The sequence below is a fragment of the Phocoena sinus genome, chromosome 5 (assembly GCF_008692025.1).
Source record: "Phocoena sinus isolate mPhoSin1 chromosome 5, mPhoSin1.pri, whole genome shotgun sequence".
Taxonomy (NCBI): Eukaryota; Metazoa; Chordata; class Mammalia; order Artiodactyla; family Phocoenidae; genus Phocoena; species Phocoena sinus.
Genome location: NC_045767.1, coordinates 6,453,414 through 6,476,853, shown reverse-complemented (window position 1 = coordinate 6,476,853; position 23,440 = coordinate 6,453,414). Strand labels below are relative to the sequence as shown.

The window sequence follows — 23,440 nt, the reverse complement described above, 5'->3', positions numbered from 1 at the left end:
TTCTCTCTGCTGGCTTTTCTCTTTACCCCTCTCTCTCTCTTTAAGGCTTTATTAGTTTAGAGCAGTTTTAGGTTGACAACAAAGTTGAGAGAAAGGTACAGAGATTTTCCATCTACTCCCTGAACCCACATGTGCAGACCCTCCCCCATTAACACCATCCCTCATGAGAATGGTACATCTGTTATAATTGATGAACCTACACTGACACATCATAATCACCCAAAGTCCAAGGTTTACATTAGGGTTCACTCTTGGTGTTGTACATTCTGTGGGTTTGGGGAAAATGTATAATGACATATATCCATCATTATATATTTACAGAATATTATTATATTATAGTTATATATATCTGTATTATACAGAGTATTTTTACTGCCCTAAAAATTCTCTGTGTTCCACCTATTCATTCCCCCTACCAGACCTCTGGCAACCACTGATCTTTTCCTTTTTTTTTTTTTTTTTTAAGCAGATATTCATTTTTTTTTTTTTTGCGGTACGCGGGCCTCTCACTGCTGTGGCCTCTCCCGCTGCAGAGCACAGGCTCTGGACGTGCAGGCTCAGCGGCCATGGCTCACGGGCCTAGCCGCTCCGCAGCATGTGGGATCCTCCTGGACCGGGGCACAAACCCGCGTCCCCTGCATCGGCAGGCGGACTCTCAACCACTGTGCCACCAGGGAAGCCCCAGATATTCATTTTTAATTATTATTTACTTATTTATTCATTTTTGGCTGTTTTGGGTCTTCGTTTCTGTGTGAGGGCTTTCTCCAGTTGTGGCAAGTGGGGGCCACTCTCCATCGCGGTGCGCGGGCCTCTCACTATCGTCGGCTCTCTTGTTGCGGAGCACAGGCTCCAGACGCGCAGGCTCAGCAGTTGTGGTTCACAGGCCCAGTTGCTCTGCGGCATGTGGGATCTTCCCAGACCATGGCTCGAACCCGTGTCCCCTGCATCGGCAGGCAGACTCTCAACCACTGCGCCACCAGGGAAACCCAACCACTGATCTTTTTAGTCTTCATAGATTTGTCTTTTTTCAGAATGTCATATAGTTGGAGTCATACTGTACGTGGCCTTTTCAGATTGGCTTCTTTCGCTTAATAATGTACATTTAACGTTCCTCCATGTCTTTTCATGACTTGGTAGCTCATTTCTTTTTGACACTGAATAATATTCCATTTTCTGGATGTACCACAGTTTATTTTTCCATTCACATACTGGGGGACATTTTGGTTGCTTCTAAATTTTGACAGTTATGAAAAACATCAATAAACATCTGGGTGCAGGTTTTTGTGTGGACAGAAGCTTTCAGCTTCTTTGTTTAAATACCAAGGTGCACAATTGCTGCATCATACGGTAAGAGTATTTTTAGTTTTGTAAGAAACTCCAACCTCTTCCAAAGCGGCTGTGCCGTTTTGCATTCTCATCAGCAGTGCGTGAGAGTTTCTGCTGCTCTGCATCCGTGTCAGCGTTTGGTGTTGTCAGTGTTCCAGATGTTGGCTGTTCTAATAGGTATGTAGTGGTCTTCATGTCTTTTTTGTCTGTTTTGTTCAACAGTGTATCTCAAACACCTGGATCATCATCTGACAGTAATAAGTATTTGTTGAATTAAGGAATGATTTACATACTGCCTCTCTACTCAGATGCCACCCAAGGAGAAAATGAGGAGAAAGGGACGGGAGAAAAAGCAGTGAAGGAATAAGTCATTTGTAGTGGTTGGTCCTTTGTAGACTTTTCCTTCAATGATACTTTGCTTATTGCTATGTAGACTTGTCATATAGTTGCAGCCTGTACTTTCGGCAATTACCGAAAATCTCTAGAGGAGGTTCACAAAATCCACACTGACAGCCTCCAGGCATACGTTTGCAGAAGAGATACAAATCACAAGGCAGAGACTGGCAAAATATTTTTCTGGTGAGAATTTATGAAATATTCTTACTTCCATTTCTGGATGTTGCATCTCAGTGTAACAAGATTTCCTGGAAGTTGTATAGATTATTTGGAACCTAAAACTCTAACACGAAGGTCTTCTTCCAAAGGAAAAGTCTATGCTTCTTCTGCCTAGACTATTTTTGTGGTTAGTGATTTTAAACTGCAGAATGTATCTGTTAATAAAGCAAGAATGCACCTGGGGTTTTTAGAAAGGTCTCCTTCATTTAGATAAAAGCACTTTGAAAGGTAATACAGTCGATACTATCAGTTTCTCCCCCATTTTGGGTAAGGAAGAAAGTCTGAATCTCCTGCAGGCCATCCAAAGGCAGAGAGGAGGAGAAGTGCTGCCCCAGAGGCATACATACACACCTGCACCTCTTCCTTCCATGTCTGCACTCCTGAGCAGGGAGGGTCTGGGAAAGGAGGAACACCTTCCCCCAGAGGTATTGCTTTGTTGTACAGCTTCTTCTAAAGATCGCTGGAGGTGGGAATAGAGACACTAAAGCCTGACATTTTACCCTTCTCAATTTATTCACCTCTAGGGCTTTATACTCTCAACTGTTGCCTAACTTATCTTTCTTTTCTATGGTTATGGACCTTTCTTACTTAATATTCATTCTCTTGCGCTTAACTTTGGCTCATAGTAAAACTCCAAGCTCACCCTTCCCAGCCTAACCCTTAGTACATAAAGAGAAGTGTTTTATATTTAGAAAAAAGAATTTCCTCCCTCAATAAAAGTCAAATTTTCTATGCTAGTATGTCTATAAGCACTCAAAACCTTTTAAAACATAGAACAAATGAAATGACCCCTTTGTTCTTAATTGTATAACTTTACCCTTCTATTAAACTAGTCAATCAGAAGAGCAAGGTTTATTGAGAATGAAAAGATATTGGATTCATATCTCAAAAATATGATCCGTGTAATATTAATAACAAAGGACAGACATGAAAAGATGGATAAAAAACCTAGGTGGTTGTATAAAGAACTATATCCATGCAAAAATTTGGAGAAGATTGTTATAAAATATGGACAGTAGGATAAATTATCAAGGAGGAGTACCATAAAATAAATAAGTTGAAGAGATAAAATCTGAAAAAGCAAAGAAGAATTAGGAGCAACTTTCAGAAGTCATAAAAGGAAATAGAAAACTATTATTTTTAAGTGCCAGGGTAGGATGTGTTATTGCAATTTTAGAAGTCAGGAAGTCAGTAAATTCTGGTTGCAATACCAGCTCCCCATAAAATTCTTTTAACAGCCCCACAAGTTGTATAAACTATCTTATAATAAAAAGTTAAATTAATGAGAAGTATAGACTATCATTTTCACATCTATTATACAGTGCCTACCTGTTAATTATTTTCTGGTTTAGATTATATTAAAGGTCCTATTATGTCTGGTATACAAAATGTATGTACTTAACTGACTCCAGATGAAGAATGAAACCACAATTTGGGCAATAAAGTTTTTTTTCCAATTGCAATGTAATACTTTAGGTATTATTCAGTTATTTCAAAAAAGTGACTTACTGCTTGTTCTAGAAACTAAACTGAATGAGATGAATCTTCAGTGGCCCAAATACCTAATTTATTAAGTTAAAATGTTATATAACCACATAGAAATGTTTCTAACATTCACAGAGACTTCCTAACATATTAAAAATGATTACAATCAGTTTGGCATCTTACACTTTCACAATATATAAGGCAGCTTATAAATGTATGATAGCTTTGTTTTATGAATTTAACCTGCAGTTAAGGAAGTCAACATGCTGGCTTGAAAAAAAAAAAATTCCTGCATTTCTTTTCCTTTTTAAAACTCAACACAAATCTTTAAGACTTTCATATGGTTTGACTTTAATTTTATATAGCAATATTTATCGCCTATTCAGTGTGTCCTTTTATCTTTGATACTGTGATGATGTTTAATCAAGATATATTGAATTGGAACAGAAACATCAAAACTTTTTGATAGTTCGGCAAATTGCCTGAATTGTCTTGGATCAGTTCTGTGAGTTCATGCAGGATTGCAGGTTGCTATGTCAGAAAATCCATTTTTCACCCACACAACTAAATTTTACATAGATTTCACTATTCTTTGAATTTTAATGTGTCAGTAAGTCAAACTCAGTTTTGAATATTTTCTGACATTAGCTGCTATCAAATGGATGAAACAAGGAAGCTAAGCTGATTTTCACAAATGACACTTCTTCAGTGACCCCAATAAGACAGTAACTTACCTATCTTTTGCCTTAACAGTTATCTATTGGTAAGTGGTAAATTTGATATATGTGTGACAGGAGGAACAAGAATTTAAATGCTTAACAAAGTTATAAGCCCCATCTGCCAAATACCAAGAAAGAAAGAAATGATAAGTGAATAACTGTGTTAATATAGTAACTTATAAGAATCTAAAGAAAGCCAATTCTAATCATCCTATGAGCATTTAAAAGGAAGATTCGTTAAGCAACAGATTCAGTGTCAAATTACATTATTGGAAGATGATTCCCTTAATGGATGATTATCACTAACGAACATTTAAGGGAATCCATTGGGGCCAAATAGAGAAAGGGATATCCTTGACTGAAGTACTTTTTGGTTGTTTCATTCTGAGGAAGGGCATGGTATCAAAGAAGAGGAAATATAAATTTGATGAGAAATTAGGTTGCTATCATGGCACCAGACACTCCAGCCTTTACTGAGGTAATATTACCTGTGAAAAGAACAAGAGTGAAAAGTGAAAAGCTTGCCCTAACATCCCTTAACCTGGGGCATGGGAAGTAAGAAGAACGGGGAGGGTGGGGAAACAAGGAGCCCGAGACACAGAATGCTTCCTGTCCAGACAATGTACAAAGGTCTTCTGTTTAACACAATATTGCATTTTATTTACTTTACATCATTCGAACATTGATTTCCAGCTTTGCTTCCTAAATTACGGTCGGTGCTTTAAATTAAGAACAGTGAAGTTATGAAAGTCTTTTTCTTAATGATAATATGTACTGAAGGGAAGTGAAGTTGAAAAGCAAAATGTATTTCAATGTGGTGAGCATCGGTGTGTGTAATCTACTGAAAAGTAAACTGAAATTTCACTTGTAATTGTAATCCCTTCTACAAAGGAAAATGTGCCTTTTGAAAGACATAACACATTTATTTGATGTGGTACTCATTTGAGAATTAAAATATCTGAGTTTCCTCCATTTTAAGGTTATTTAACTTTCCTAGTATTTCATTTCCCTACCAGTAAACCGAAGAAGATAATATTTTCACCTCTTGGAAACATTGTAAGGGTACACTTTTTTTCCTGACACAACACAAAATGTTTTGAGAAATAATTTGAGAAATGTTCAAGTGGTTACTATTGATTATTCCTTTTTCTTTACACTTCAAGTGCATTTCAATTCTTTAATCTACTGGAAATATGGTAGACTGCTTTCATTTCCATGACAGATCTCAAATTCATTCCTTTTCCATTGTGGTTTCTCTTGTTTCCAAGCCAGTTGAATATTCCCTCTCTACTATTCAAAACCCAACTCTGAATTACCCTCTCATGAGGGGTATGCAAAACTTTTGAACATATATGTAGGAACAGGACTCTGATGTACGGACAGTTCTTCAACTTTACTTCAATTTTCCTTTTATTTTCATTGACAGTAAAATTTTCTGGAGAGTACAATCAAGATAGTGTATTCATAGAAATAACATTAATAGAAGCTAGGTCATAAATGAGAACAGTCATAATAACAACAATCTCCCTTTCCAAGGCATTCCACACAGAGAGATAACAGCACAATAAATAAAGAATTTGCCGTTTGTCACACAACAAGTAAAACAGAATTGCAATAACAAAAACTGTAAATTTATAAATGTTCTTATACTAAAAATAAAAGCAAAAATATGAGATCATGTACTAGAGACAAAAGCTAAGAGTGAAGAGTTATAGCAAAAAACACTACAAAAAATAAACATGTTCAAGTATTGTGAGAGGAGAGGGGAAGATTCAAATAGAAGAGTTTCAGGATAAATCAGTTATATTTACTACCCTGGGAGGGACACCGACATAATTGTTTTTGTCCATTAATACTTTAGGCTATTAAAATACACACTGTTATCCATTTAAAAGACAGATTCCATTTCCTTGGGGCACCTCTCATATTACAAGGATGGAATAAAATTCATTGTTTACCTTGATTATAAATAGATGATAATACTTTAGGAGAAATATTCTCAAGAACAGGCCAGTGTGATGCCCTGGAATTCAGGAGCCTGGGAGTGAGAAAACGGATTCTAGTCCTGTTGTTTTACACCATTGTCTGTGAAAGATACTTCCCAGTCCTGAAATAAAATCTCACCTCATGTTTCAATTTTACGGTAACAGTTGAACTACCAGAACGAGCAGAGACCAGTAAAAATAATAACAACGATAATAATAAAAGAGTCAGACATTTTTCTTGATGCTTACTTTTTTAAAAAAGTTAAAGAAAAAAGAAGCTGGTTCACTTAATAGAACTAAGAATTGAATAATGCTTTAGTGGGATTGTTCCTTCAGTATAACAATTTCTTCCCCAACATGACTAATCTAAGCAGTGCCTTTATACTTTGTGGTTGAATATTATATCAGATTTGAACAGTGGCTAGTTTCTCTACATGATTAGGAGACGCATGTTTGTCATGGGAGTAAAAAAATAAAATTTGTCTGTTAAATTACACATAAATATAAGGTACAAATGTATTTTTAAAATACAGATTAAAATAATCACACTTGCATCGTGTACATACGAAAATACAGTATTTAATATTCAATATACACAGACACATTTATGATAAATGCAACTATGTGGCAATGCCAGTTCTTTCAGGGTTTTCGCTGTCCCCTGTTTCCACATATATGGAAACAAAAATGCTTTGCTATCATTTCCTAGCTCTGGCGGACATCTTGAAGCAGTTTGTTAATCTCAGCCACTAGCTCACTGGCATCCATGAGTTCATGTTTGCCATCACCGAGGTGGCTGAGCACGTTGTCGAAATCATCCTCTTCATAATTTTCAGGGATCTCCTCCATGGCCGGCAACCATTTTGAAGAAGGCTGCACACTGGAATGAGTTCCAAGTGGGGGGCCAGAGTTGGTGGTGGGGTTTTGAAAATGCGTACTGGCCGCCCAGGCCGCCACCCCTTGTGGGTAACCCACAGTCTTGGCTGACAAAGGTCCCTTCCGGCGTTCCAGAGAGTTGGATCGATCCATCTCACTGCACTCAGAATAGGTGTCTAGGGAAGGGGGTAAGAGGCGCTGGAACACGTTGCTCATTTCCGAGAGCAGAGAGGACGTGCTGGTATCCCCAGAGTCCTCATCGTTTGGGGAGTCCTTCCCAAAAGTGGAAAAACTCTTCTTCTTCTCACCAGAATCTACCGGCTGGGTGTCATCCTCGAGACTCGGATGCGGATGTTGCTGCTGGGGCTGTGCTGGGAATTCTTCCCCCGGAATGAACATGTTACTCCTATAATCAGAGGAAGGTGAGGGCAGAGGTGGCATCCAGCACTGGTCAGAGTGTCCCAGGACCCTGCACTCTTCCGTGCACAGCCTCATAGCTGCACTCAAGGAAAGCAGTGGGGATTCGTTATTATACTTCGTGTGACTCAAAATAATAGAAAAAAATTATCATTTTATTTTTTAAAACATAGAATAAGACAATTTTAAACTATGACCATGATACTAACCCATTATTATACATATGAGGTGGACTACAGTTACAACTTTGATTTGACTACTGGTTTTATGAACCTGGGATATATATTTTTTTGTCTCTCAGATAAGCAAAGGAGGGTTATGACTCATGTAGTTCCCAGGGATATCGTCTGCTACTCATGTAATGAGAAAATGGATTGGCAACTTACTAATGAAGAAGTTTGGAAAAGAGCTAAGGTGTGGGTGATGAAATATTTGCTGAACATAAACTCTATAAAAACCCAGAGCTGTAAGGGGAAATCCATAACTTTAGAATGCCACCAGATAAACCTTGCGTAATACCATTGAGTACCTTCCAGATATTGAGGTCTATCTGACCTACTTTACTTTTAATGGAGGCATTGAGAATATAATAAGCTATCAGGTAATTATACTTATCAATCTCTCTTACAAGTATGCTGGATTATTCATCGACTTGTTCCTTAAAACAGCAGTGCAAATTATCCTCAAATACCAGGCATCTGCAGTTACCCTGTTAAGAAGTCTTTTAGAGGTTTGAAATTCAAAGAGTTGGAAAAGTCATCAAAAGATGAAGAATATGAGAAACCATTGGTTAGTTCTTCCAGATGTTATGATGCACTGTTGGAATGTGAGTGGTTACACTCATAGAAAATAATCGATGATATGAGAAAAGCAGAAAAATGAAGAGGGCAAAACTCTAAATTTGGCACATGTGACAACTAAACTACAGAACCACCAAGAAATGTGGAGATGTAAAATATACTCCACAAACCATCCGTCTTTTTCAGTGACAGCTTAGGTCTCTTCAATATCATGATTTCATTTTAGAGCAAATGACCGAATTCAGAAAATGCAAAGTAATTATCTTAGATTTGAATGAAAATTGGATTGATATCAGCCATACTTATTACATATTCAGAGCTAATTCTGTAGATCTGGCTGCTTAAGAAAGATTTCTCTTCCTCCCAAGTTATTGCTTAAAAAAAAGGCTGACTCTTGAACAATGCCAAATCCCTGGTCAGGGGAAGCTAGCTGTCCAGCGTGCTTATTGTTGTACCCACAGCACCTGGGAAAGGTCTAAAGTGTCTGCATAGAGTAGGCATTCACTACATATTTTCTAATCATCAGGGAAATGCAAATCAAAAAGCACAATAAGAAATCACCTCAAACCAGTTTTCTTACAGGATGGCTGTAATAAAACACGAACCAAAAAACCCAAACAATAACAAGTGAGGGGGGGTGGTGAGGAAAACTTGGGAACCCTTGTACACTGTTGTGGGGAATGTAAAATGGTGCAACCACTATGGAAAATAATATGGAGGTTACTCAAAAAATTAAAAAAGAGAACTACCATATGAGCCAGTAATCCCATCTTAGGATATTTATCCAAAAGAATTGAAATCAGGATCTCGAAGAGCTATTAGCATTCTTCTGTTCACTACAGCACTGTTCACAATAACCAAGATGTGAAAACAACCTGAATGTCCACTGAATGCTTAATGGAAATGTAGTATATGCATGCAATGAAATATTATTCCACCTTAAAAAAGAAGAAAACTCTCTAATATGTGATAATGTGGATGAATCTTGAGGACATTAAGCTTAGCGAAATAAGCTAGTCACAGGAGGACACATAACTGCACGATTCCCTCTATATGAGGCATCTAAAATGGTCAACTTCATAGAATCCAGGAGTGAAATGGTGGTTAGCAGGGATTAGGGAGAGGGGGAAATGGGGAATTGCTGATTAACAGGCATACATTTTCAGTTAAGCAAGATTAAGTTCAAGAGCTCCGCTGTACAACACTGTACCTGCGGTTAATGATACTGTATTGTACAGTTAAAACTTTGTTAGGGGCTTCCCTGGTGGCGCAGTGGTTGAGAGTCCGCCTGCCGATGCAGGGGACACGGGTTCGTGCCCCGGTCCAGGAAGATCCCACGTGCCGCGGAGCGGCTGGGCCCGTGAGCCATGGCCGCTGAGCCTGCGCGTCTGGAGCCTGTGCTCCGCAACAGGAGAGGCCACAACATGTGAGAGGCCCGCGTACCACAAAAAAAAAAAAAAAAAAAAAAAAACTTTGTTAGCAGGGTAGATTCCGTGTTTAGTGTTCTTATGCCTTAAAACAAAATTTTCGAAAAGATTTATGCACAAAAAAGAAAAGTGAAGAATAAATGTTGCCTTTCAGAAAAGGAGAAGTAAAGGACTTTGTTCAAAGGTGTGGAAGTCACTGCTTTTCATCATTTGAGCCTTGAAGATAATTCTGTCCTTATACCTCATCCATTCTGGGCCTCAATTTTTAATAGAGAAGGGGTAAGTTGAGGGACAAAAATGAGAGCTAGAACTGTGAGAAGAAACGTCTGCTTGCCAGGAAGGCTAGAAATTCAAAGTAGGGAAGATGGTGGATAGTGTGAATGCCAATCCCATGGGAATCACAAGGGCATGAGAGAGAGACAGCAATATTGAGAATCCTTGTGTCATTTTGCTATGAAGAAGGGTTAAATTTAAACAAGCAAGAATAAAAAGATGTTTTTATGTGCTGACTTAATGCATTATTACTCTTTGGAAATATTTACCAACTATCGTTGTTCATCATTTAAATGTGGACAAAACCAAAATGTGTTGAAAGTAACTGGAATACCTTTATAGCAGTGAGGTTTTCTAAGTGCTGAAATAACTATCAAAGTGATAATGAATTTTTCTTTCCTAATTCCCTGAGTCTCTGAACTTGGAAAGGAGACCTGTCCATATTGTCTTACTCACATCCTTTTAGAAGGAAGGGGAACAGACCTGATGACACCTCTTCATTTGTTTTCTGGTCTTTAATTCTGTGGGAAGGACTTAATTGTTTAATTGGCTTTGTTTTGTTTTAATGTTTAATGACGGGGGAAAAGGGAAAAATTACACAAGCTTCTAAGAATTCTGAACATGATCAACTTTCTAGAGAGCTGAACATAATGAAAATAACCATCAGTACCATCTGGGTGATTCAAACAGTTCATATTAAAAATAAATTTGGTCATAGGAGTTTTTAGACAGAGAATGCTATTTTATAACTTCACAGTAAATAAATGGGGCTTTAGTAATAAAAAAGTTAATTAACATAAAAATTTTAAATTCAAAAAATATGAAAAATTGACGAATAAAGACTAATGGAGAGAAGGAGGGCCAAAATAATAGAGATGGAAGAGCAGTGACACAGAAGAGGGCATTTCTTAATTTCATTGGTATTTTCAACCATTTTCCTGAGACTCAACTGTTCGAAATCATCCTCAGTGTACATGTAACTTAGTGCCACAGATGTTCCACACCGTATCCAATGAACCAGAACTTGTTGGCTAGTGGTGCAAGTGGCCAACCTTCCTGTTGCTCCTTGAAAACTGTCAGGTGGTTAAATTTCCTCTGGAAAGGGAAAGTCACGGAGAAATAGAGAACTCTTTTTTCTCACAGCATGATGGCAAATTTTCCCCCTGTGCTAGACCTTATAGGTAGGGCAGGAAGCAAGCATGGGACATTGGGAGAGAAACATATGCCTAACATCTATCAAGCCATTAGTCATTGAGTAATCAACCAATTATCTATTCAGAGCCTGCCATATGTAAAGTGCTATGATAGCTTCCTGCCCTCAAATGGCTTCTGGTATAAGAATAATCAAGTGTTACAAATGAGGTCATAAATGCCCAGTTAAAGTGCCAAACTGTACAATGATGAGGGCATGTTAAAAAAAGGAAAAAAAAAATACGGTGTCACTTACATGTGGAATCTAAAATACTACAACAAACTAGTGAATATAACAAAAAAGAAGCAGACTCACGGAGGAAGAGAACAAGCTAGTGGTTAACAGTGGAGAGGGAAGTGGGGAGAGGCATGGTAGGGGTAAGGGGTTAAGTGGTACAAACAGGTATAAAATAAATAAGCTACAAGGATATATTGTACAGCACAGGGAATATAGACAATATTCTATAATAACTGTAAATGGAGTATAACCTTTAAAAATTGTGAATCACTATATTGTACGTCTATAACTTATATAATATTGTACAGCAACTCTACTTCAGTAAAAATAAAATTTAAAAAAAGAAAAGAAAAAAGAGTAGAGGCGGATGCTGAAGTAGTTAAAAAAAAGCAACCTGAAACAAACTTTGAGAGATGAATAGAAGACAAAGTGAAGAGAAGCCAGTTTTTCAGGTAGAAAGGTGACGTGAGCAAAGGATTGGTGTGTTACGTGAAGAGATGGCTCTGCCTATTGCAAAAGATAAAAAAAAGAAAAAAAAAAGTTAATAAGCTAGGAGTGGATTTCATTGGCCTAGGAATGCCAAGATAAATAGCTGAATTAGGTGTTTCCAGGCAACAAAAGTCAATTATTGCTTTCGAAACAAAAAGTATAAATTAAAATGTTCTGGAAAAGTTGTTCAAGCTGTATGAAAGAAAGATTTGGCAAGGAAAAAAGCTACTGGAGAGTGAATATCAATTCATGTGCTGGTACAGAAAACCAGCCATGGAAGAAAGGCCGGAAGTAGGATACCAGCCATGAGAATGATGAGGACATAGAATTAAAGACAAATGTTTGAATTAAGTAATCACAGATGACACAATGATAAAAAAAAAATGGAATGCGCCCAGTCAAGGAGGAGTATCACAAGAACATCCTGGTGCAGCTGACGCTTTGGGAAAAGCGAGATTTTGCAAGCGTATATGTAGTGTTGTGGTTCAAAGTTGACTGAGTAAGGAAGAAAGTATGTCGACAAACGTGAGCCAACAGACAAAAATGCGCGCTGACTTTACTGCTCAGAATGCAGGATCCTCCTGTGGGAATTAATAGCATGAATGACCAGAAATGACCCTGTTGGCAGGCAAAGCAACATAACATAATCTACATTTGATCACAGTCTAATGCAGGAAAAACATTGTTGGAATAAGACACTGAAGTTCTAAAAATATTCATGCTTTAGAAAAACTGTGCTGATTTCTGTTAATGGCATTCAGATGCGGACTTACTCTTTTTACTTTTTTTTTTTTTTTTTCTACTTGGGATATTTCCTGGGAATATAAAGTTTACAAATCACAAATTTTACACCCTAACGTGCCAGCAGAAGCTGCCGTGGTGAAGAATAAGCCAGAACATGGGTGATGTATCATCAGAATGATGTTCATAATTAAGGGATGGTTATCTTTGTACAGATATTTGATTATGCACATTTCTAATAGCCAACCATGCATAAAGCTTAAGATATTTTATGGATCATTGGTGATTTCCTGGTGCCCTATGCCTCTAGAATACTTTCTACAACACCCCACATAGAGACAGGTTGCTAGTCAGGCAGAAGTGTGTGCACTCTGATACAATCTATTGCAGTACGACGCCATACCCCAGCTCTCCCACCGCACACCCAGATTAAGTATGATTGTGTAAACATGCAATTGTTTTGTAAAGAGTTGTCTATACATTCACTGGTGTTGGTGATAAGATAACGGTGAGCCTCTAGCTTTGAAAAGAAATGTAACTTAGGAGGAGACTCAAGTTACTCACTAAATAAGACTCACTATTATCTAGAGTTTATCAACGTCTACCTGTTGTTTCCCAGATGTCTTTATTCTTTAACATTTATTTTAATTACTTTAATTCAAGCATTAGGTAACTCTCCTGCCATGAACATAGCTGGTGGCGGTAACTTTGAAAATATAGGATAGAGTGAAAGAGGCGTCGTGCCCTTTTTTAAAAAATTAGACCATGATTACCTATTGAATTATACAATCTCAGAATTATAAAAGGACTTTAGGTATAATTTATGCTCAGAAATGGCAAGGTTATCTAAGTAGGAGCAGTTATTCTCCTTTTAGCTATACTGATAGAATTGTGTCAGTGAGTCGACTTTCTACAACTGAAAAAATAACATATATAATGAGATAATTGATATTATACCCATGATGTTATGTTTTATGAAATAATGTAATTTGGGAAATCATCTTATTCAAAATTAGGGATCAGTATTCAAAATTAGAGTTCTGTCAGGATCACAGAATCATAGAAACTCAGCCCGCTCTTTCATTTCATGGGTAAGATAAAACTGTTTCTCTTTGAGCACGTTGTCTTAGGCCATAGGTATTCCACTAGGTTTTCAAGGATTTCTCTTTAAATGGGTCTAGGGAGTCTATGCATTAAAAAAAGGAAAAGACACCATGGGTGACTGTAAGTATCTCGGCTCTCAATGTACATGGATTATGGCCCTTCATGCCACTAGAAGTCCTTCCCATACATTCATCCTGCCAGAAATGCAGTATCTGTTACGGTAATAGCATAATTAAATAAGCAGCATTTAATAGGTTGCAGACAGTAGTACTGTAAGACTTTAGAATGTAAGAACAAATATGACATTCAACATACTACCAAAAAATGAAAACCTGTTACTTCTTTATTATTCTTGATAGGTTAGTGTTTAATGAGTAGAGGGATAGGTTCAAATCTCACCTCTATCATGTACAAATTGCTTGATTTTGGATACTTTTTTTTTAACCTTTATAAGCTTCAGTTTTCAAATCTAAAAAGAAAATATGAACACTACTGTTATTACCGCCACCATTAATTCCTATGTCAGAGTGTTGCAAGAGGTTGTTCAGGTATAGAACTCCTCACGGGCCCAGAGTAAGTACTAGGGCGTCGCTGGAACCGCTGCTGCGACTGCTAGGACTGATATAAATACTGCTGCCGCTACTGCCGCCACTACTACTCCAGTTTACGAGAGAGAGGGTTCCTATGTACTGATTTCCACTGAATTTCTCTGGCTCTCTGAAGCTCTCCCATGTCTATTTCCTAAACTCCCTTATTTATCTGTACTTAGACAGCAGTTGTTCCATGGACTCAGCAAGGTAATATAGTTTTGTTCTGCCTTTCTTTCATTTATCACTTCACTTATTCATTTGTCAAGTGACAGTTATTTGATCAACATTCCATGGAATTTAGAAACATAAGTAGCCAAAGGAATATGTTCCTAAGGGTTGATACATTATTACAGTCTTTAGCGACAGGGTTGCTACAGTGATGCAGTCAGTATTTACTCTGCGAGATCTGAGAGTTTCTACTGCACGATGAGAGAGAAGGGAGTCTAAGGAAAACATAGCTCGTAACTTAATAGGGTCTCCTCCATCTAGCTGTGTAGTTATAAATTCCCCTCTTGGACTTCTGTTCCTCTTCCATTTACAGTGGACACATAAAATGAAAGGTGGCAAAATTATTCCATGCCTACCACCTACAAAGATGCATTCTTTCTCCTATTTTTAGTGATTAAAGTGTACCATTCCCTGGTGTATTTTAATCTCTGATTATGCGAGATGGTTCCCATCACAGGAAATGTGTCCTCCAAATTATAGTCCAGTTCACCACTAGGCACCAAAACAGGCTCTCTGAATAAAAACAACCACCCAGTAATTTTACAGAGTTGCTCAAGAGTGTCTTATGGCGGTAGTAGATGGGGTAGAGAGAGGAGGGGAGTGGGGTCGTTTTCTCTCCTCCTTCTCCCCACTCCTTCCTTCTTGTCCTCTTAAGCTCTCCTGCTTATTCCCTTTCTCTACCAACTGTTTACTATGAATTTTAATTAAACAATTTAAAATTGTTTCAGTCTTATGTTCACTGCTAATGGTGTGTGTATCACAGATACTTTAGTGCAAAGAACAAAGAAGAAATAAAAGCACGGGAGAAATCGCTCACTTCACTGGTGTAGTCGATCTGAAAATAAGGATTTATCTATCACCACGCTCTTACCTGCTGGAATTCTTCCATCTGTAAGAAACAGGTCGCTGAATCCTTCGCCCAGCAACCTGTCTATTGGAGAATCTCGCCCCAAATCATAATCACTGTCTCCTGCTTCACTGTCACCACGGCCACTGTCTTTCAAGCTAAATTTGTCCATGTCTTGAAGGGCATATCTAGAAAGAGAAATCAGAGAAAGTATAGTTTTTAGTCTTCAGCATTCGTGTTATCTGAGACTTAATAGGTAGCACAAGGGTAATTCATACCTATAGCTCCTGGAATATTTGTTTCCTCGAAAACTTGGCCTTGGTTGATATTGTCCCTGGTGAAGCATTGAAAGAAGCTGGGAGACCTGCTGGAAACGAAACAGACAGTACTGATTCCTGGAAACAAATCCCCCGATACTCAAAAGCTTGAAGCAAGCAAATACAGTTACTCACTATTTCATGCTAATTATCTAATTCTATCTTCTAATACTGTCTCCGTTTTAAAGATTTACACATGCTGGACTCTGAAGGACCACGTAGCCAGCCACCAAACAGAACTGAAACACATCCCAGAGAAATGTGGATGCTCTCATACAGCTGACATTCTCTTTTTGAGAGAGGACTCCTTTATAGAAAACTGATTGATTCCTTCTATCTTATAGTTCAGATTAAAGTGATCAGTTATAAAAATGCATGGAAAATGCTGTAAAATACAGTCTAACACATGTAGTTAAAATAATGTCAGAAACGTTTCAAAAGCTGAACAAATACACATGCACTGAGATGGGATTCTGGAGACCCCAGCTTTTTATTTTTCTTAGAGACCACAACTACTGAGAATAAAGCAAGCCTGTTTATTTCTAGCTTGAAGTATCATAATCTGAGGATAAGGGGACTCCAATTAGATAGTCCTTTGCTAGCTTCACATTTACTTTTCAATATTACACATGGTACATGCAAGTAAATCCTTTATGAAAAACTTAAGACAGTATGCAAAAGGTGCGTATACTTGCTATACCTACATAACGTAACTGGCATCCTATTTAATTTGCATATCTTTAGTATTGTTACTTAGTAATGGAAACGTCTAAGAACTAACACATACACAACTTCTGATCACTAACAGCTGACTTTGTCAGTGAATAGGTGGAGGGTATGATCTTACCTCAACAGCAGGGGTGGCATGGGTGAGTTCTAATGAGAAATTCTCTGGCACGTGGTTCGATGAGATTGTCACCAAACTGTTGAGGGACTGGTGACTGTTGTGACTCTGCCGGCTGCCCATTTGCCCTCTTTCTAAGGTAGGAGATGAAGAAGGAGACGGTCTGTGATGAGATCTGATGGGCAGAGTGCCGTTGACGGTAGGCACCAATGTGATGTCCCCTTTGTGGATCTGCCTGGAGGGTCTTTTTGGGTGATGCTGGTAAGTTGATTCCGCTACCCTGCAGTTGTAGGATCTAGTGTCTTTCTTTTCTCGGTTACACCTAGTTGCAAACAGCACCATAATAACCAACAACACTGCACAAATTGCTCCTAAGGAAATAATTATAATCATGGAGACATCCAAGGATGCCTGGCTTACTGAGGTCATTGCTGTACTTGTCACTGACTCTGCATATTCAAAGATCATACACTTCAGAAGGACTTTGGTATGCAGCTGAGGATTGCCTTTGTCCTGGATGACAACTGAGAGCTCCCATTCTGTGTAGGGAACAGATTCCATGCTGACGTTGGTATGGATGTCACATGATCGTGGATCAACTACAAAGATATTCTCCTCATTACCTGCTACTATGGAGCAGCTGAGTTCAGCATTCACACCAGAGTCTCTGTCCATTGCCCTTATTCTTGTGACATGAAAGCCGCTTTCAGCCCCTTTGGGGATGGAGATTTCTGCGGTATTATTGCGCAGTGCCGGTCCTATAACCACAGGGATGTTGTCATTTTCGTCAATGATGGTGAGCACAACTGTGGTATTGCTTACGAGTTGCTTTGGACTTCCACCATCTCTTGCTTCGACCACAAAAGTGATCTGACTCACTTCCTCGTGATCAAAGATTCTGAGGGCATAGATGGCGCCATTAGATGGGTCAATGGTTACATATGTAGTTATGGAACTTCCCAGGATAAAACTCTCCAAAATGGTATATGTAACTTGCCCATTTTCTCCAAGATCAGGATCTGTGGCTGTAACAGTGGTGATATATGCCCCTGGCGAGTTATTCTCTGAGATTGCAAATTCGTATCGACTTCTCTGGAAGTGGGGTGGATTGTCATTTACATCATTGATTTGAACAGTAAAATGTTTTACTGTTGAGAGACTGGGTGTCCCCTTGTCCTCAGCGATTACAGTCAAACTGTATTCAGACCTCTTTTCTCTATCCAGCGTGGCATTTGTCAAGATTAAATAATTGTTTTCATAAGTCTTCTGAAGTTTAAAGTGACCATGTCCATGAAGCCTACAAACTATTTCTCCATTCAGCCCAGAATCCTTGTCCTGAACCCTGACCAAGGCAACAAATGTGTCAATAGGATCCCCTTCAAAAATATAAGATATTTCTTCTTTTCCAGGGGACATGAGGTTTATGTTAATTTCAGGTTTATTGTCATTAACATCCACAACCTTAATTATAATTTTGCAATGAGCTGGGATTGAATTTGGACCCAAATCCTGAGCCTGAACATCGATCTCATAGGATTTGGTGATTTCATAATCCACTGGCTTGAAAAGAGTCAAATGTCCTCTTTCTGAATCAATCTTAAAAGTCTCTATAATTTTGGGAGACACATGACTGCTGAAGGAATAGACAATTTTCCCATTAGCGCCCTCATCTGGATCAGTGGCATTCAGATCTAGCAGCAAAGTGCCAATGGGGGAGTTTTCTAAGAGCTGTATTATATAAGACTGCTGCTCAAAAGCGGGGCTGTTGTCATTAGAGTCTGAAATGCTGATTTTTAGTATGGATGAGCCAGACCTCTGAGGCACCCCCATGTCCGAGGCGGTGAGCTGAAGCTCATAGCTCGACTTCAGCTCCCGATCCAGCTCTCTAACCACTATGAGTTCTGCATACTTCGCTCCATCCGTCCTAGTCTGAACCTCTATATTAAAGAAATCATTGGCAGAGAGAGAGTACGTGTGGAGGGAGTTTTCCCCAACATCCGGATCAAATGCACTGTCCAAAGGGATACGAGTCCCAACTGCTGCACTCTCTGATATCTCAATCGGTATGAGAGGTCTTGAAAACTGGGGAGAATTGTCATTAATATCCAGCACTTCAACTTCAATATGGAAAAGCTGCAGATGCTCAGTGGGTAGAGTGATCACATCAAACTCTATGGAACAGTTCAAGTTTTTCTGGCATAGTTGTTCGCGGTCAATTTTTGCCCCTATGCTGATTTCCCCGCTATCTTCGTTGACCACGAGTAGAGGAGAATTTCCCCTTTGCATGGCTCGGAAGCGAACGGTAGAAGGATTAGGTAGCTTAACTAAAACATCAGCCACATCCTCTGATAGTCTTGCAATTACCGATCCAACCCTCTGCTCCTCGTAAATCCTGTATTTCAAATTCTTGCCCAGTACATCGGAGTTGAAAGATACCACCAGGAGTGCAAAAACAAATCTAAAGTGCATTTTAGCATTCATTTGGTACATCGGTCAGTTTTATGAGATTCCTCTCACAGAGCAAGTTAAAACAGCAAAGCAATTCCCTCAGCTTCCTTTGGCAACTTAAAGCTAGGCTACATTTGGTACTCGAAACTTGAAAGCGTCTCTTAATAACACAGCACAGCAATTAACAGCTCGCAAACTTTTGTTTTATACACACCGTGTCACGACTTCCAGATATAATCGGCATGGAGTCCAGTCCTTGCATTTGTGCGGCTGTTTGTCCCCTTGGCAGGCGAGAGAGTGTCACGTCCGCGTTTTCCCACTTGTGCAGTCGGCGTCCATCTATTGCAGGGCGCCGGCGGAGGCTGCAGTGGCTCTTTCCCCAGCGATTCTTTCTCCTTTTCTCCGCTCGGCTGCAGACCAAGCGCCCGTGATTGCTGACTCCAGTCTAAGATCTGTTCAACTTCACTTCAACTCAGACAAAGCTCTCTTGCCCCGCGTGCGTTGAATCGCTTCCAGCCAATCAGCGTGCTTCCAAATCAGAAGCCGATGGAGTCCGCAAAGCGAAGGCAGGGCGGACGGGTGGGAGAGGGAGGGAGACGGAACGAGACGAAGGAGGAGGGTCCGAGAGGCTCCCTCCCTCCACACCCCCCTCCCCTGCCCCCCTCCGTCCCCCGCGTTCACTTTCTCTGAGCGTGCCACGACAAAGGAGAGACAAATTACAGAAGACAAACTTTAAATCAACTTCTGGTCGCCTTTATTTATATGGCATTTTAAATTGGCCTGGTTTTCTTAATTGCCCTTTCTTCTTCCACAAACATGCAATCATCTTGCTTTTCATAGTCCTTAAGTACTGGTTTAACTTAAAATACCTCTAAGTGCATTTTGTTGGTGGAGGAATTTAATAAAATGTGAAAACTTGCTTCTAATTATGCTTCTCAGCCCGCCTCCTTCCCCTCCCCCTCTGTAAATACTTGGGGCTTTCTCCTTCTGTGAGCACAAGCAGATTTTCTTGGGGCTCTGTTTTAAACAGCAGAACAAGAAAAGAGGTTTCATTTTCTGTTTTTCTTTCATCTTTATTCCTTGAAGATAAGAAAGGGGCTATTTTCCACTCTTGATTTCTCTTAATTAGCAAGATTTAAAGGAACACCAAAGCATTTGAAACTAATTAACAATATAGTTCTCTACCTCATAACACTTCCTTCCTAGAGTTTGGGCAAAATTGGCTGTGATGTTTCTTTGTCCTGTACTTCAAAAAATCCTATTTACCTTTGGTAACAGACATTTCATGCTGTAGCATGTCAATTTCTACCATAAGGTACTATGGATACGTGGTGAGTCTTCACGATGAATACTTGGGGGGACATGGATTCAGTAGTTTACAAGTCAGATTTTTATGATATATGTATTATGTATGAAAACACTTTTAGGATATGTATTTTAAAAACCCAAAGCTTGTTTACATTGAAGAATAAAATGCCTGAACTGAAAATTGCATTTTGTGTGCGTCAAAATGCTAAGGAAATATCATGGGAGGTTTGTGCTCTACCCAGGTCACAGAAACCGATATGTTAGTCTTATTTGAAAATATGATTATTTATGATGTTCTTTCTGCTCTGCAGTTCCCTTTAAGTTTATCATCATGGCTCTTTCCTTGCTGCTTTTTTTCATACCTCCTGCATTATTCCTCAGCTGTCTTCATCCACTTGCATATTTGCTCTTTCACGTAATCTCACTGTCACTTTTTTTCCATTTAGTTTCTCCCACTCTCTCTTTTGCCCCCAGAAACATATAAAAAAAAAGAGTAATTTTCTGATTTTTCCACTTTGCTTACTCTCAGCAGAGCTCAGCTAAAGTAACTAAGAAGGTTCTTTCCAAAAAAGAAAGCAGAGGAGTCGGAGTCGTAGCGTGACCTCTCCTTCTTTTTTAGGCATTCAAAAGCATTTTATAAGCCATTGTCTCCCCACCCCCCCACCCCCAGAAACTAGTGCTGTGTGGCAAATTGTGCAGAATAGAAATGCCTATAATGTATGTATTTAGTACTGGATCACGCCGATGAACATTCTGCCCCCATGAATAAACTGTTTCACAAGTTTGTAGCCCTTTCAAATTGCTGATCCCCAAACCCTATAGGCAAACTAGGAAAACTACCACAAGCAACTGGGATTTTAGAAACCCATAGCCATCCGGCATAGACCTCTCAGGATCTGAGCCAATAATTGTATCGATTCAGGCTTTAGTGAACCCCTTTGCAAACACCAAAAGAGCAAAGAAAGGAATTAGTGACTATTCGAAGTAGGGGTGAGAATTCAAAGGTAATCTAATTCCATTAGTTCTAGGAGAGTTTTCTTTGTGGATTTGGTAAGTCTACCCCCCCAAAACCCCAAGAGCAATGGATTTGATTACCTTAATGTGAAAGACATCTTCCCCTATGCTTAAAAAGTAAAAATATCTTTAAAATCTTTCATTTATTTCTGACAGTGAGCTTGAACAGAATTAATTATTGTGAAAAAGAGCTTCAGAAGTAACTTACTGAAATATTTAAAATAGGTTGTAAATTAATGTAAACTCATAAGGAATGTGTTTCCATGAGGAAATCATTAAAGAACTTTGAATCCTTTCATGCGGAAGGGCTTTTCTCACTTGCTCTGTCATCCTTACCAAATATTGCTTCATTTTCAGCTGGCCAGTCTCTCCCTGAGGAATCATATATGCCTGCATGATAGTATTTTGCTCCTGATTTCTCCTTAATATATACTACTCTGTTTCTCAAACTTGTTTTCAAAAAGTACAGAATAGAAACTAAATCTTTCCTTCGAACTTTTGATTAGTTCCAGCAATTCAAAATGTCCTTATTTGGTAGCTCTGAATAGAAAGTACTAAAAAAAACTGTCTTCCATATCACTTGGTGTTTGTGAAAGGGTTTGTATCAGGGGAGAAAAAAAGGATAAACTTCTGTTAGTTGTTATCTAACGATGATTGGATTGAACTTTCTTCTGGAATTTTACAAAGTCATGAAGAAGGGGTAGACCCTCTAAAACAACTTCTTAGACATCTTACTGAAGAAGCAGAGATAGTATGTTCCTTAAAGTCTGTCCACCTTTGATATGGCAGCCTTTGTTGACCAGAAGGAGGTGACTTCTCCTCTTGAGGACTATGGCACTCTAGGTGATGATACGTACTGAACTCCTGGAGGAGAATCTCAGCTGCTTCCTTCCTGTTGTGCATATTTTATTCACGAATCTCCTTTTACCATGTCAGCCCAAGTTGGCTGAAAATTGCTAAACTTAGAGAAAAGATACCAGCTGGCATATGCAATATATCCTGTCGCCTCTAATAACACTTTTATTGTGCCATTTATTGTGATTGCTTTTGTTTTAAAGAAAACGAAGCTTTATAGTTCTAAATTTTTATTGTTTTCTTTCCTGCTGAGGAGGAAAGGAAGTGTAAGACTCAGTTGTAAAGCTTGTGTATCTCTCTACTACATGAAGGATAGTGACTTTTTTGGTACCGGAATACAAAATTATAGTCACTAAAATTTCTTACAAGCAGATGTGAATTTTGTTTAAAAATTCTTAGTTATTAATTTGTACTAATATGGGGTCTCAGAATCTTCTTGCGGATTGACATACAATCATAACCTTTCTCATAGCATTTGTTGTGAGATGTCTTGTAGGAGGAACTCATGGTCTTGCTTGACACCAAATGGCTGCAACAAGCTTGAATAACTCACTCTACCATATATCTTGGGAAATTAGATAAGAGCGAGAGCTTTACCAGACGAAAGTTGGTAAAGTTAAGAAATCTCAGTACACTGGAACTGTTGAAGATAAAAAAAAACACTTGACTTTTTACAGAGCCCAACACATGTACAAATGCAGGTACTACCAGTTGGTAGCTGTGTAATCCTGAACAAATTATTTATCTTCTCTGAGTCTATCTAATCCTGTGGGAATAATCGTTATTTGCTATAAAGAATCCTTGTAAGAATTTAAAAATTGCTTTCTATAGAGGCTGGCCCAGAGTAAACATACAGCAAAGGTTAGTTCCCTTTTCTTAGCCTCTGTGTGTCTGATTTCTTCCTAACATCCATTCAAGAGAGGAAAAAAAAAAAAAAACGTAAATTATAACCACAGTCCTTTCCTTTGCAAGCTCTTGGTTTAAATGCTTGTATAATTTTATGCTGGAAAGATGAAGCTCTCTGCATTTTTGATTTATGAAGGTCACTTGTGAACCATAATTGACAAAACTAGTGGTACTGATCTATGGTGATCTTGAAAACGTACTGGTTCACTGAATAAAATTCCCCAAGATCCATTAAATATACTTAAGTATACCTCCAGACCCTAAACCATGGAAGCATATCTAATACAGTTAAAAGAAGTCTATCAGGTGCTTAGTTATCTTGTATATTTGGTAGGATACACATCTAGTATTGCCTGTTATCAAATCATTTGTGATAAGCGGTGTCTTTTTTTTATTA

At 38.6% G+C, this 23,440-nt stretch overlaps 1 protein-coding gene across 7 annotated transcripts; it reads right to left on the bottom strand.

Annotated features, from left to right (window-relative positions):
• Positions 1-5,537: 5,537 nt before the first annotated feature.
• PCDH18 (protocadherin 18) lies at positions 5,538-19,446 on the bottom strand. Of its 7 annotated transcripts, XM_032632732.1 has the most exons (5): positions 16,516-19,446; positions 15,630-15,718; positions 15,376-15,539; positions 14,086-14,155; positions 5,543-7,503 (listed from the first exon to the last, which is right to left on the bottom strand). In XM_032632732.1, exons 1-4 carry the CDS (start codon positions 19,000-19,002, stop codon positions 14,127-14,129), a joined length of 2,769 nt encoding a protein of 922 aa, XP_032488623.1. In that variant the 5' UTR covers positions 19,003-19,446; the 3' UTR covers positions 5,543-7,503; positions 14,086-14,126. The 7 variants fall into 7 exon arrangements, with proteins under 7 accessions (XP_032488619.1, XP_032488623.1, XP_032488622.1 ...); XM_032632728.1 differs by lacking the exon at positions 14,086-14,155 and having other exon boundaries at positions 5,538-7,503; positions 15,630-15,715; positions 16,516-19,437; XM_032632731.1 differs by having other exon boundaries at positions 5,543-14,155.
• Between the last annotated feature and the right edge of the window lie 3,994 nt (positions 19,447-23,440).

Excerpts from the sequence above, each read along its gene's own strand:
- PCDH18 (XM_032632727.1), bottom strand. The coding sequence starts at position 19,002 with ATGTACCAAATGAATGCTAAAATGCACTTTAGATTTGTTTTTGCACTC. Across the intron at positions 15,719-16,515 it reads ATGCCACCCCTGCTGTTGAG|CAGGTCTCCCAGCTTCTTTC; the intron begins GTAAGATCATAC and ends TTTCGTTTCCAG. Across the intron at positions 15,540-15,629 it reads AAATATTCCAGGAGCTATAG|ATATGCCCTTCAAGACATGG; the intron begins GTATGAATTACC and ends TTCTCTTTCTAG.